General features: G+C 42.2%; 1 protein-coding gene across 4 annotated transcripts in view; it reads right to left on the reverse strand.

The window, feature by feature from the left end:
• Positions 1-830: 830 nt before the first annotated feature.
• TMEM218 (transmembrane protein 218) overlaps positions 831-12,109 on the reverse strand; it is a 31,376-nt gene continuing 20,097 nt past the window's right edge. For all 4 annotated transcript variants that reach the window (XM_066365133.1, XM_066365131.1, XM_066365134.1 and 1 more), the window contains one exon: positions 831-2,768. In XM_066365133.1, coding sequence (XP_066221230.1) covers positions 2,634-2,768 — 135 coding nt within the window. In that variant the 3' untranslated portion in view covers positions 831-2,633. The remainder of the gene's footprint in view (positions 2,769-12,109) is intronic.

Below are 12,109 nucleotides of genomic sequence, written 5' to 3' on the forward strand. Positions count from 1 at the left end.
AATTAAATTTATGATAACGTGCATCTGCAGAGGATGCTACCTTTAGTTTCATTTTTATGAGAAATTTAAGGAACTTGTCAAGAAATTACCTAGTGTGGTTTGCTAGCGTGAGTGACTTCTAAAACCCAGCATACAGCGCTGCCTAGAGGATACGACAGATGTCTGCACTATAGGGGTTGTCCTGCGAAGGTAGCTTTTCCAAGATACAGTTTTAAAAGGCTAAGAAATATAGCCTGTTTTCCTATATAGAAGCTCTATTTCCTCTTTCTCTCCACCTTCTAAACAATAGGGATCACCACAGTCTTTGCCACCAGATCTGTCTGGTTAGGGAATCGTACAGCACACCGGCTCTGCGGCCACTAATCAAAAAGTGATAAGCGGAGACACTAAGATAATTTCTGTTTCTATTTAAGGGACTGGACCTCCAGAACAACCAAATGCACAAGAGGTGCCATGTCAGACATTGGTTATAAGGGTGCCCCATGTAGAACTCTCAGTGAAATTCATCTTGTGCCCTCTTATCCCAACCTTGTGGCATTTGGGGGGTGGTCGAATGTGACTGCTCTGAGTATGAAGGTAGAAAGTAATCTATCATTCATTTCACAAAGGCTGTTTATTGCAAACCAGATCTATAGAAGGCAGGCTGAGCTAAAATATACTTGGTTCCAAGTGTGATTTTTGCCCTTAGCACACACCTGTCATTTACATATGTGAAAACAACAACAAAGGTTGGACAGTAGTGGTGTTTGGGGAGGAATTTAGTTCCCAACCTTAACCCATTTTTCTCCACATAAGTAGTCACCTAAAAATTCATAGCTATTATACATTGGTCTAATAGTTGGATACCTTTATTGGGTATAAAAAAGATGAACTCATGGTCAGAAACCTACAAGTTTTCTTTTCCAGCAAATCTGTTAGGAGAAGGTGGCAAGTGGCAGCCTGTGCTTCATTTGGTGTCACAACAGCTCAAAGTAGACTCATCAGAATCCAGGGGGTTCAGTGCGGTGTCCAGAGAGGAGCAACAGCCCGAGTCTCTTCCTTGTCCCGCTTCCCTCAACATTTCTGCATTCTCCGTTTGCCTCCACTGTGCTGGGGTGAGGGTGGGGGGGGGGGATTCTCCTTTCTTTTCTTATGTAAGGACTTTTGGCCAGATTGAGAAACTATTTCCTTTGAAGCTTCCTGTGACAAAGACTTACCTGCAAAGTTTTTCCAAACTGAATAAGATAGAGACAGTTCAAGGGTAGGGATAATTGCAACTAGTCTTCACCATGACTTTGGACACTGATTTGGACACCGTGACTCCCAAAGTCACCTGTTCTCTCCACTTTTAGTTTGGAGCTTAACCCCAGTTGGGGTGGCAGGACTGGATGCCTTCTCTACAATGACAGCAGGATCCAGGAGAGAAAGAGAAGTAGCCTGAACTTTCTCACACTCTCAATCAAAGTCCCACAAAGCTCAGTGGGACTGAGCTTTTATTTTCAGTCCAAGGCCCTGGAGTCTGTCCACACCTGGGTATACACACTGGTCGTTATGTGAAGCTTGGGCTACTTGAAAATGGGGATGACAACAGATTGTTATAAAAATTAAGTAAATTCAATTTCAAGGGAACTAATGTACTGCTGGCTTATAGCATGTACTCAAAGTTCTTTTTCCAACTTATTTTCTGGTTCTTAATTTTTATCCAGGAGAGCCTTCTCCAAACAGCTGTAGGCATCAGGATGAGACTGCCAGAGAGCCTCCATTTAGCGACAAATTTCATTTGGCTTCGCATCTCAGACAGGTATAAAGTTGTATCTAATCCTGGGAATGCTCATTCTTCACCAGCTTTGGAGTAAGGGCTACACAGATAAAATAGATGACAATACCCCAAATGGACTCTTATGGTAATTAAATAAGGCACGCAAAGGCCACCAAGTCCTGAAGAAGAAAGAATCCAGAGACACACAGCAGCAAGACAATCAACATTTCCACCTAAATAAACTTGAAATGCATCCATACTAGATTCAGGAAGCTGTGGCCAGGAGTGTGAAGCGAGAGCTAGTCCATTGGTTGGTGTGTACTGCTTTCGTAGGGCGGAAGACAGTGGCACCACTGCCTTCAGAAAGTTCTGTGGCATGATAGAGAGTAGGCAGTGACCAACACCTGAGGAGTCTTCCGAACCATCACATTCAACTTTTGAACTCTGAGTGCCTTTCCTTTCCAAATGATCCCAATCTTATAACTAAGAACTTTGTGTATTATCAAAAGGACCACACTTTTTCATATAATGGACTGCAAAAGCCTAGTGCACCTTTCCCCAAAATCCGTGTACTGATGTCTGGATTGAAAACCTACTCTCAGTAGATCACTATTACTACTCCTCTTATAAAACAGATGGGACGCCTGAGGTACAGGTGCTAAGACAGCAATAAGACAACTCCTCTTAAGTTGCTAAGAATCTATCTCCAAAGAGACACTTTTGCAACTCCATGTCTGGAAGCCAGGACTCAAGGGATTTGTCTTAACAACGAATGGATTTTCCTTCACTCTTAAGGCACGAAGGCTGTCAAACCCAGGCTCCAAACAGTGTCTTTCTGCTCATCAGTAACATCAAAATGAGGGCAAAACATGGTCTTGGCTTCCGTGAATAGTGCTCAGTAGGACCTCAGTGGTTTGGCATAGACTGGCTCAAGGATGTGATGAATTAGAAGCAAGAAGAGACCTCCAAGGAAGACAGCAATGAGGCAAGCCAGCAGGACGTAGCGACCAATGAAGAAGGCATCCACAATCTGGAGAAAGAAACATCAGAAATGAAATTACTATCACTTCACCCTGGCCGTGCTCATTGGAAATCTTTGATAAATGGGACCAGAGTCTGTTCATATTTGTAACTTCCATTAACATCCTTCCCTGAGTCTCCTCTGGAAATGTTTAAGAAAGAACATTCTCTTAACTCCTGGAGCCAGAAATACAAGATAAAGAAAGAATTAATGAAGTACAGGAAACAAATGACTCAATTTAGGAGGTTTAAAAACATTCTGAACACCCTGGATAAGTTCTTTCATGTTCTGGAATTACATGTTATGTTACCTAAAAGCATTTGTGAGAAGCTTTGCTTAGTCTTAGGAAGGATCAGTTTTGTTGTTAACTTTTTATTATGAAGAATTCTAACATTCATAAAAATACCATAGTATAAATCCCATGTACCCGAAATCCTAACCCCCAAATCATCAACCCATTGCCAATTCTGAGGGTTCATTTTCAAAGTGCAAAGGTGGCTCTTTAAAAACTTTTATAAGAGTCTGAAACCTAACATTCATAACCCAGCATTCCAAGGGTTAGGAAAAATGGCCATTTACCTGAGATACTGAAACACTAAGAGGAAATTAACCCCTTATCAGATGTAGCATTGGTGAATACGTTCTCCCATTCAGTGGGTTGTCTTTTCATTTTGCTCATGGTTTCCCTTGTTTGCAAAAGCTTTTTAGTTTGATTTAGTTATATTTGTTTATTTTTTCCTTTGTTTTTCTTGTTTGAGGTAATATATCAGCAAAAATATTGCTACAAGAGATGTCTGAGATTTTACTACCTGTGTTTTCCTCTAGGATTTTTATGGTTTTGTGACTTCCCTTTATCTTTTATCTATATCTTGAGTTTATTCTTGTGTATGGGTTAGGGTTGAGTATGGTATGAGTTGGTGGTCTAGTTACATTTTTTCCATGTTCCTGTCCAATTTTTCCAACACATTTATCAAAGAGACTGTCTTTACTCCATTATGTACACTTGCCTCTTTTATTAAATATTAATTGACCATAAAGGCATGGGTTTATTTCTGGGCTCTCTTCTGTTCCATTGATCTGTATGCCTGTTCTTATGCCAGTACCAGGCTGTTTTGACTACAATGGCCTTGTAGTATAGTTGATATCAGGAAGTATGATTCCTCCAACTTTGCTCTTCTTACTCAAAATTGCTGTGGCTATTCAGGGTCTTCTGTGGCTCCATATAAAATTTTGGAATTCTGTATCTGTGAAATATGCCATTGGTATTTTAATAGTAATTGCTTTGAAACCATGTATTGCTTTGTACAACTCAACACCAAGTACACAAACAATCCAAGGATCTGAAGAGATACTTTTCCAATGAGAAAATTCAGATGGCCAAAAGACATATGAAAAGATGCTGAAAGTCACTAATCATCAGGGAAATGCAAGTTAAAACCACAATGAGATGGCACCTCACATCTTTCAGAATGGCTACCATAAATAAATCAAACAACAAGCGCTGGCAAGGGTGTGGAGAAAAGGACACCCTTGTGCACTGCTGGTGGGAATGCAGACTGATGCAGCCACTGAGGAAAACAGTATGGAGATTCCTCAAAAATTTAAAAATGGAACTGCCTTTTGACCCAGTGATTTCACTTCTGGGAATATTTCCAAACAAACCCAAAACACTAATTGGAAAGAGTACATGCACCCCTATTATACACCCCTATGTTATTTGCAGCATTATGTGCAATAGCCAAGTGCCCATCGGCAGATAAATGGATAAAAAAACTTTGGTACATTTACAAAATGGAATACTACTCAGCTGTAAAAAAGAAGAAAATCTTAACCTTTTGTGACATCATGGATGGACCTGTTAATTATTGTGCTAAGTGAAATAAGCCAGTCAAATTTTGAGAAAGACAATTACCATATGATTGCACTTATATGTGGAATTTAATGAACAAAATAATTTAAAAACCAAAATAGGAACAGAAGCATAGGTAAATAGAAGAGACTGAGAGCTGTCAGAGGGAGGGGTGTTAGGAGGCTGGGTGAAAAAAGGTGAAGGAATTAAGCAAAAAAACACAAACAGACACGGACAACAGTATGGTGACAGCCAGAGGAAAAGAGGCTGAGTGGAGGTGGAAGTGGGCAAAGGGGGATAAACAGAGACAGAAAAAGACTTGACTTTCAGTGGTGAGTGTGTGATGCAGGGTGCAGATGATGATGTATTGAGTTGTACACTTGAAATCTGTATGGTTTTATTAACCAATGTCACCCCAATAAATCCAATATAAAATAAAACACTAAGAGGTTAGCTAGATAATGTGCCCCAAATCATACAGTTGGCTGCTTGGCAACCAGTCATACTTGAGGCCCCAAAGCTGTTAGTTTTTGATGACAAAAACCTGTAGTGTTGGCTTTACCCACTTACCAATTGCCCACTGCCAGAGCGCTACTCTCTCCAGATCCAAATGGTGGTGCTTAAGTTTGGGCAGGGAAAATAAATTTAATCTACAGACCTAATGGAGCAGATACACAAATCAAGAGACTAGTGACTTAACAGATTCCAGAAGTTTTGGAAACCCAGTACGTAGAAGAGAATACATAGTACTTGAAAGCTGACTGCGGTAGACAGAATAATGGTGCAAGAACACCCACACCTTAATTTTCAGAAATTGTGAATATGTCAGATTACATGGCAAAGCAGAATTGAGGTTGTAAATGGAACTAAATTTGCTAATTAGTTGACATTAAAATAGAGAGTAGCCTGAATTATCTAATCCAGGTGGGCCCAATATAATCACAGGATCCTTAAAGTAGAAGAGGGGCCTGACCAGGCAGTGGCGCAGTGGATAGAGCATCAGACTGGGATACAGAGGACCCAGGTTCAAAATCTTGAGGTCACCAGAGTGCGGGCTCACCAGCTTGAGCATGGGGCCGCTGGCTTGAGTGTGAGATCATAAGATGTGACTCCATGGTCACAGGCTTGAGCTCAAAGGTTGCTGGCTTGAACCCAATGTCGCCAGCTTGAGCAAGGGGTCACTGGCTCAGCTGGAGCCCCCAGTCAAGGCACATATGAGAAAGCAGTCAATGAACAACTAAGGTGCTGCAACGAAGAACTGATACTTCTCATCTCTCTCCTGCCTTTCTGTCTGTCTCTGTCTCTCTTGCTAAAAAAAAAAAAAAAAAAAAGGTAGAAGAGGGAAGCACAGTCAGAGAGATGTGACCTACTATGAAGGTGGAGCAAGGGACACCCAGTCAAGGGTGGCCCCTATGAGCTGGAAAGGGTAAGAAAACAGATTCTTCCCTAGAACCTCTAGAAAGGGATTTGGCCCTTCCAACCCCTTGCTTTTAGCCCAGTGAGGCTGATTTTGGACTTCTAGCTCACTTTTAAGATGACACATCTGTGTTGTAAGCCACTAAGTTTGTGGTAACTTGTTACAGCAGCAGTTGGAAAGTGATAATACAGGTGTACCACACCAAGCACCTGTCAAGTCCAAGCAATGCTATGATCGCTGAGACCCAAAGACACGAAGAAATAGCTGCTCCAGGGACACCCCCACAGCCAACTTAGAACAAAGGTCAGTTTGATCAAATAGCTTTAACATAACTTTGACCTTGGCTCCAGTACCGAACAAGCATCCCATGGGTTACATGTTTGCTCGTTCGACATGTTTCACTTTTTAATTAGCCAATTAGCAGGCCATGGGTGCAGAAGGCCCAGGCCATGTATTATTGATAAGTATTGAGCCAGGCCGCTGCACGGACTGGTTCTCAAAACCTGAAGATGAGAACTCCAATCCTGCTGGCCATGCTGATGAGTGATGAGCGTCTTTTGCGCAAACCCCATACTCTCTCCTGGGTCTGGAAATCATGACAGAGGAGAGAGGATTGACTTTAGGACAGTGTTTGCTCTGTGCCCTTCTTCCAGCATTCACATCTGCAGCAATCCAGAAACAAGCAGCCAGCAACACCCACCCCTAAGATGGGAAGCTGAGGTGGGGCCGCCACCAGCTCAACACGGCACTCACACCGACACAGCGGGTATCAGACGCTGACAAAAGGACCTGGCATGGATGGACAAACTCCTTGAATTGCGTGGTATTACTCCCCTTGGATTTTTCAGAATTATCTTCTTCCCTTTTGCCATGCTTAGTCCTAAATAGAGCTGGACATATGTGCCACTTTTAGTTCAGAAGTTATCTGATTTTGTGTATTGTTGTTCAGTGTCAAAATAGTCACTTACGAACTCTGTGATGGCCCCTAATAGTCTGTTGAGAACCCAAACAGTGGAAGCTTTAAAGACAGAGCTCAGCTTCAATCCTTAGTCTGACTCTTTCTATAGATGTCTGACCTTGGGCAAGTTATTCCTGCCTACTATAGCCTCAGCGTCCTTATCTAGAAAGTGGGCATAATAAGAGTACCTACTTCATACTATCTAGATGTTTAAATGAGAACGCCAATGAAGTACTTACCACAGGACCCTGCACACAATAACCCCTTATTAAGATCACAGGGATCTAAGACCAGCCATGCATGATAATATCAGTGCCCCGATCAGGAATGAACCAGAATGAGTAGAGTGCCCATAGGACTACGAGAGAGATGATACATCTGCTCAGAGAGGTGGGGGCTGGCAGGTGTGGTTTCGGGAAGGAGGACCAAAGGAACTCCCAGAAGACTGTGAGTATTGAACTCACCTATTGGTACAACTTCTGCCTTCCAAAAAAAAAGTTCTCCTTTCCTCACTGCTCTTCTCAATGAAAAGTATTTTCTTCACATCAGAAATAAAAAATTCGGTGACGTCACGGAAATGGCGCCGTGAGCAGCGCGTCCGACAGATCTCCCCAAAATCACAACAAATTTATCAACTAGAAACAGGAAAATTTATCTTCGGAGCATTCCGGAGTTCCACACAAACTGAAAGCGAAAGGACTGTTATCACTTGAATCTGAGAGACGAGGGTGTGGAGGAAGCTACCGCAGGGACGTTCATTCAAGCCGCGAGGAAGTGCGCCTGTGGTGGTGGTGAGTCAGCCCATACTCGGGAGCCGCGAGCCGCCGCCGCGAGCAGCGCCCAGTTCGGTTGCAGAGCGAGCACCGCCGCCGCGAGCAGCCGCCGAGAGCAGCGCCCGGTTCGGTTGCAGAGCGAGCACCACCGCCGCGAGCAGCCGCCGCGAGCCGCCGCGAGCAGCGCCCGGTTCAGTTGCAGAGCGAGCACCACCGCCGCGAGCAGCTGCCGCGAGCAGCGCCTGGTTCGGTTGCAGAGTGAGCACCGCTAACGTTCCCAGCGGCCCACGCACGGGGAGCGGGAGAGGCCCCAGGGCGGTATTCCCTACTTGGGAGATTCTCTCCGCGGGCGGGGCACCTCACCCAGCCACTCAAGCTAACAATCAAGCGTTGGGGGAGGGGCGCGCGCAGGCAGCCTGAAATACCTTCGGGAGCACAGCTGCGACCCAATTACTGAAATTAACTTAACCCGTGAAATCTGCGCACCCTCGGTTCTAATTGATAAGATCTCTCTCAGTTCACCGACCCAAGACAAGAGGCGTGATATTTTTTAGTGCCTCTCGCTAAAGGGGCGGGGGCAACTTCTGATTGATAGAGCCTCCATATTCAGGGATAAACGCTAACAAGAAGGACTTGGCAGATAATAAGATCTATACTACACTAGTCGCAAGCAGAGACTAGTGCTTCTTCTTCCCAGCCGAAACAGGCTACAAAGTGTGGAAAGCCTGGGTTGAGAGGTCCAACGGAATGCTAGGCGCTGAACAGTCACCTTGACAACAATTGACTCCCACCCCCGCCTGATTACACTGGAGGCCCTGACTGCCAGAGCCTTTCCCAAAGCCTTGCACTGAGTGGGGATAGAGTGGGGATTTCCCAGCTCTTTGAGCCTCTTACTCCCCAGGCAGAAGCAGTGGCAGCCTTATAGCTGGATCACCAGGCTGCTAATTCAGGAAGGGGGTACTAGGAGAGAGAATCCAGGAAAGCAAACTCTCTCATCGTTGGACCCTGCAAACGCCAACAAGCCTTGACTACCAGCAAGACTAAAGCCAATTATATGACATTGCCATAGAATCCCATCAACTGCAAATCCCTACCTAAGTGTGACACAGGGGCAGAGCCTGGGGTACAGAGTCACCGACCAAGAAGAGGGAGAGAAAAGAAAAAGGAAGAAGTTAACATCTCAAAATCAAGAAAAATCCACAGACTTTACAACTTGTTCCACTAATTTTTTTTTTTTTTGTTGTTGTTGTTGTTTGTTTCTTCTATCTTATTGCCTTTATTTCCTCCACCTCGGTCCTTATATTCTCTGCCCAACTTATGCTTCCCTTTTCTTGAACTACACTACCCATAAGTGTTACATTTTATTTCTCTTCTTCATCCTCACCCTCCTTTAAGATTATACTCCAAAACACTTAACTCTTACTTTCTCCTCTTTTGTTTTTTTTTGTTTTGCTTTATTTTGTTTTTTTCTCTTCCTTTTTTATTTCTTCCTTCGTTTTTCTCTTTTTCTTATTTTTTCCTTTCTATTCGTTTTTTCTTTTCTCGTTTTACTTTCCTCCCATTTAATCCTCAATCACGAACAAATTAGTTAATTTGGGACTCAAGGCTTTTTTTTGGCTTTATTTTTCTTTTTCGCTTTTGTTTTTGTTTTTTTCTTGTTTGTTTATTTTTGTGGCATTTTGGGTCCTCCCAACCCAAGGTCTCCATTGTATTTAGTCTCCGCTCCACTTAATACAACAGATTTTTAATTATTATTTTTATTTTTTTCTTCTTTATTATTCCTTTTTTTGTCCTTTTTTCTGGTTCCCTCTTATCCCTCTCATTATATCTCTTAGTTGACCATCACCCACAAGCAAATCATCTTATGCTTGTCTAAGATTTTCTTCTTTTTTTTTTTTTTTTTTTTTTTTTTTTTGCATTTAGTAGGTCCCTACTCCCCTTTTTTTTGCCCCTTGAACTCTTCACCGCAAATCAGGCCCTCCATTATAGGCACAATATTTCCCTGAGGAGGGGAGAGGAGGGAAAGAGAAGAAAGAAAAAAAGGGGGAAATAATAAATTATTACTGCTTTTTTTGTGGGGTGTTTTACCCTTTTTTTTTTTTTTTTTTCTTTTTTTCTTTTTCTTCTATTTTTACTCTTTATTAATTCTAATTAGTGCTATCAACAAGACCACCCTCAGATGCCAATAAGAAAGAGGAAATAGAATATTATGGATACAAAAGAAAGAGAGATAACACAAATAGATGTGGAAAAATCTATGGAGAAAAGACTTAACATATTGGAAGCCTTGGAGCTAAATGACAGAGAATTTAAAATAGAAATCTTAAAAATACTCAGAGATATACAAGAAAACACAGAAAGGCAATATAGGGAGATCAGAAAACAACTCAATGAACACAAAGAATATATTACCAAGGAAATTGAAACTATAAAAACAAATCAAACAGAAATGAAAAACTCAATTCACGAGCTGAAAAACGAGGTAACAAGCTTAGCTAGCAGAACAGCCCAGATTGAAAATAGGATTAGTGAAATAGAAGACAAACAACTTGAGGCACAACAGAGAGAAGAAGAAAGAGACTCAAAAATAATAAAAAACGAGAAAGCCCTACAGGAATTATCTGACTCCATCAGAAAGAATAACATAAGAATAATAGGTATATCAGAGGGAGAAGAGAAAGAAAATGGAATGGAGAATATACTCAAACAAATAATAGACGAGAACTTCCCAAGCCTGTGGAAAGAACTAAAGCCTCAAATTCAAGAAGCAAACAGAACACCGAGTTTTCTTAACCCCAACAAACCCACTCCAAGGCACATCATAATAAAGATGACACAAACCAATGACAAAGAAAAAATTCTCAAGGCAGCCAGGGAAAAGAAGAGTACAACATATAAAGGAAGGCCTATTAGATTATCATCAGATTTCTCAGCAGAAACTCTACAAGCTAGAAGAGAGTGGACCCCAATATTTAAAGCCCTGAAAGAGAGGAACTTTCAGCCAAGAATACTATACCCATCAAAGCTATCCTTCAAGTATGAAGGAGATATAAAAACATTCACAAATACAGAAAAGATGAGAGAATTTATCAACAGAAAGCCCCCACTCCAGGAAATACTAAAGGGGGTTTTCCAACCAGATTCAAAGAACAAAAGAAAACAACACCACAAGTAACAGCTCCACCAAGAACACAATAAAACCAAACTTAAACTGTGACAACAAAGGAAAAAAAGGGGGGAGAGAATGGAGATTAACAGTAGCAAAGGACGATGAAGTGCAGAAATACTTATAAGATAGGGTACTACAATGAATATGGTAGGTACCCTTTTCATTACTTAATGGTAACCACCCTAGAAAAAACCACCACAAAAACACATGACTTAAAAAAGGTAGCAACAGAGGAAAGAAGTATGGAACACAAACAAACAAAAACAAATGATAGAAAAACAAAAGAGAAGAATCAAACTAGATACAAAACTAACAGAAAGCAATTTATAAAATGGCAGTAGGGAACCCACAAGTGTCAATAATTACACTAAATGTAAATGGATTAAACTTACCAATAAAAAGACACAGAGTACGTGCGGAGGACCCGGGTTCGATTCCCGGCCAGGGCACACAGGAGAAGCGCCCATTTGCTTCTCCACCCCTCCGCCACGCCTTCCTCTCTGTCTCTCTCTTCCCCTCCCGCAGCCAAGGCTCCGTTGGAGCAAAGATGGCCCGGGCGCTGGGGATGGCTCTGTAGCCTCTGCCTCAGGCGCTAGAGTGGCTCTGGTCGCAACATGGCGACGCCCAGGATGGGCAGAGCATCGCCCCCTGGTGGGCAGAGCGTCGCCCCATGGTGGGCGTGCCAGGTGGATCCCAGTCGGGCGCATGCGGGAGTCTGTCTGACTGTCTCTCCCTGTTTCCAGCTTCAGAAAAATGAAAAAAACAAACAAACAAACAAACAAACAAAAAAGACACAGAGTAGCAGAATGGATTAAAAAAGAAAATCCAACTATATGCTGCCTACAAGAAACACATCTAAGCAACAAGGATAAAAACAAATTCAAAGTGAAAGGCTGGAAAACAATACTCGAAGCAAACAACACCCAAAAAAAAGCAGGTGTAGCAATACTCATATCTGATAATGCTGACTACAAGACAGAAAAAGTACTCAGAGACAAAAATGGTCACTTCATAATGATTAAGGGGACACTGAATCAAGAAGACATAACAATCCTTAATATATATGCACCAAACCAAGGAGCACCAAAATATATAAGACAGCTACTTATTGACCTTAAAACAAAAACTAACAAAAATACAATCATACTTGGAGACCTCAATACTCCGCTGACGGCTCTAGATCG

The sequence above is a fragment of the Saccopteryx leptura genome, chromosome 2, assembly GCF_036850995.1.
Source record: "Saccopteryx leptura isolate mSacLep1 chromosome 2, mSacLep1_pri_phased_curated, whole genome shotgun sequence".
Classification (NCBI taxonomy): domain Eukaryota; kingdom Metazoa; phylum Chordata; class Mammalia; order Chiroptera; family Emballonuridae; genus Saccopteryx; species Saccopteryx leptura.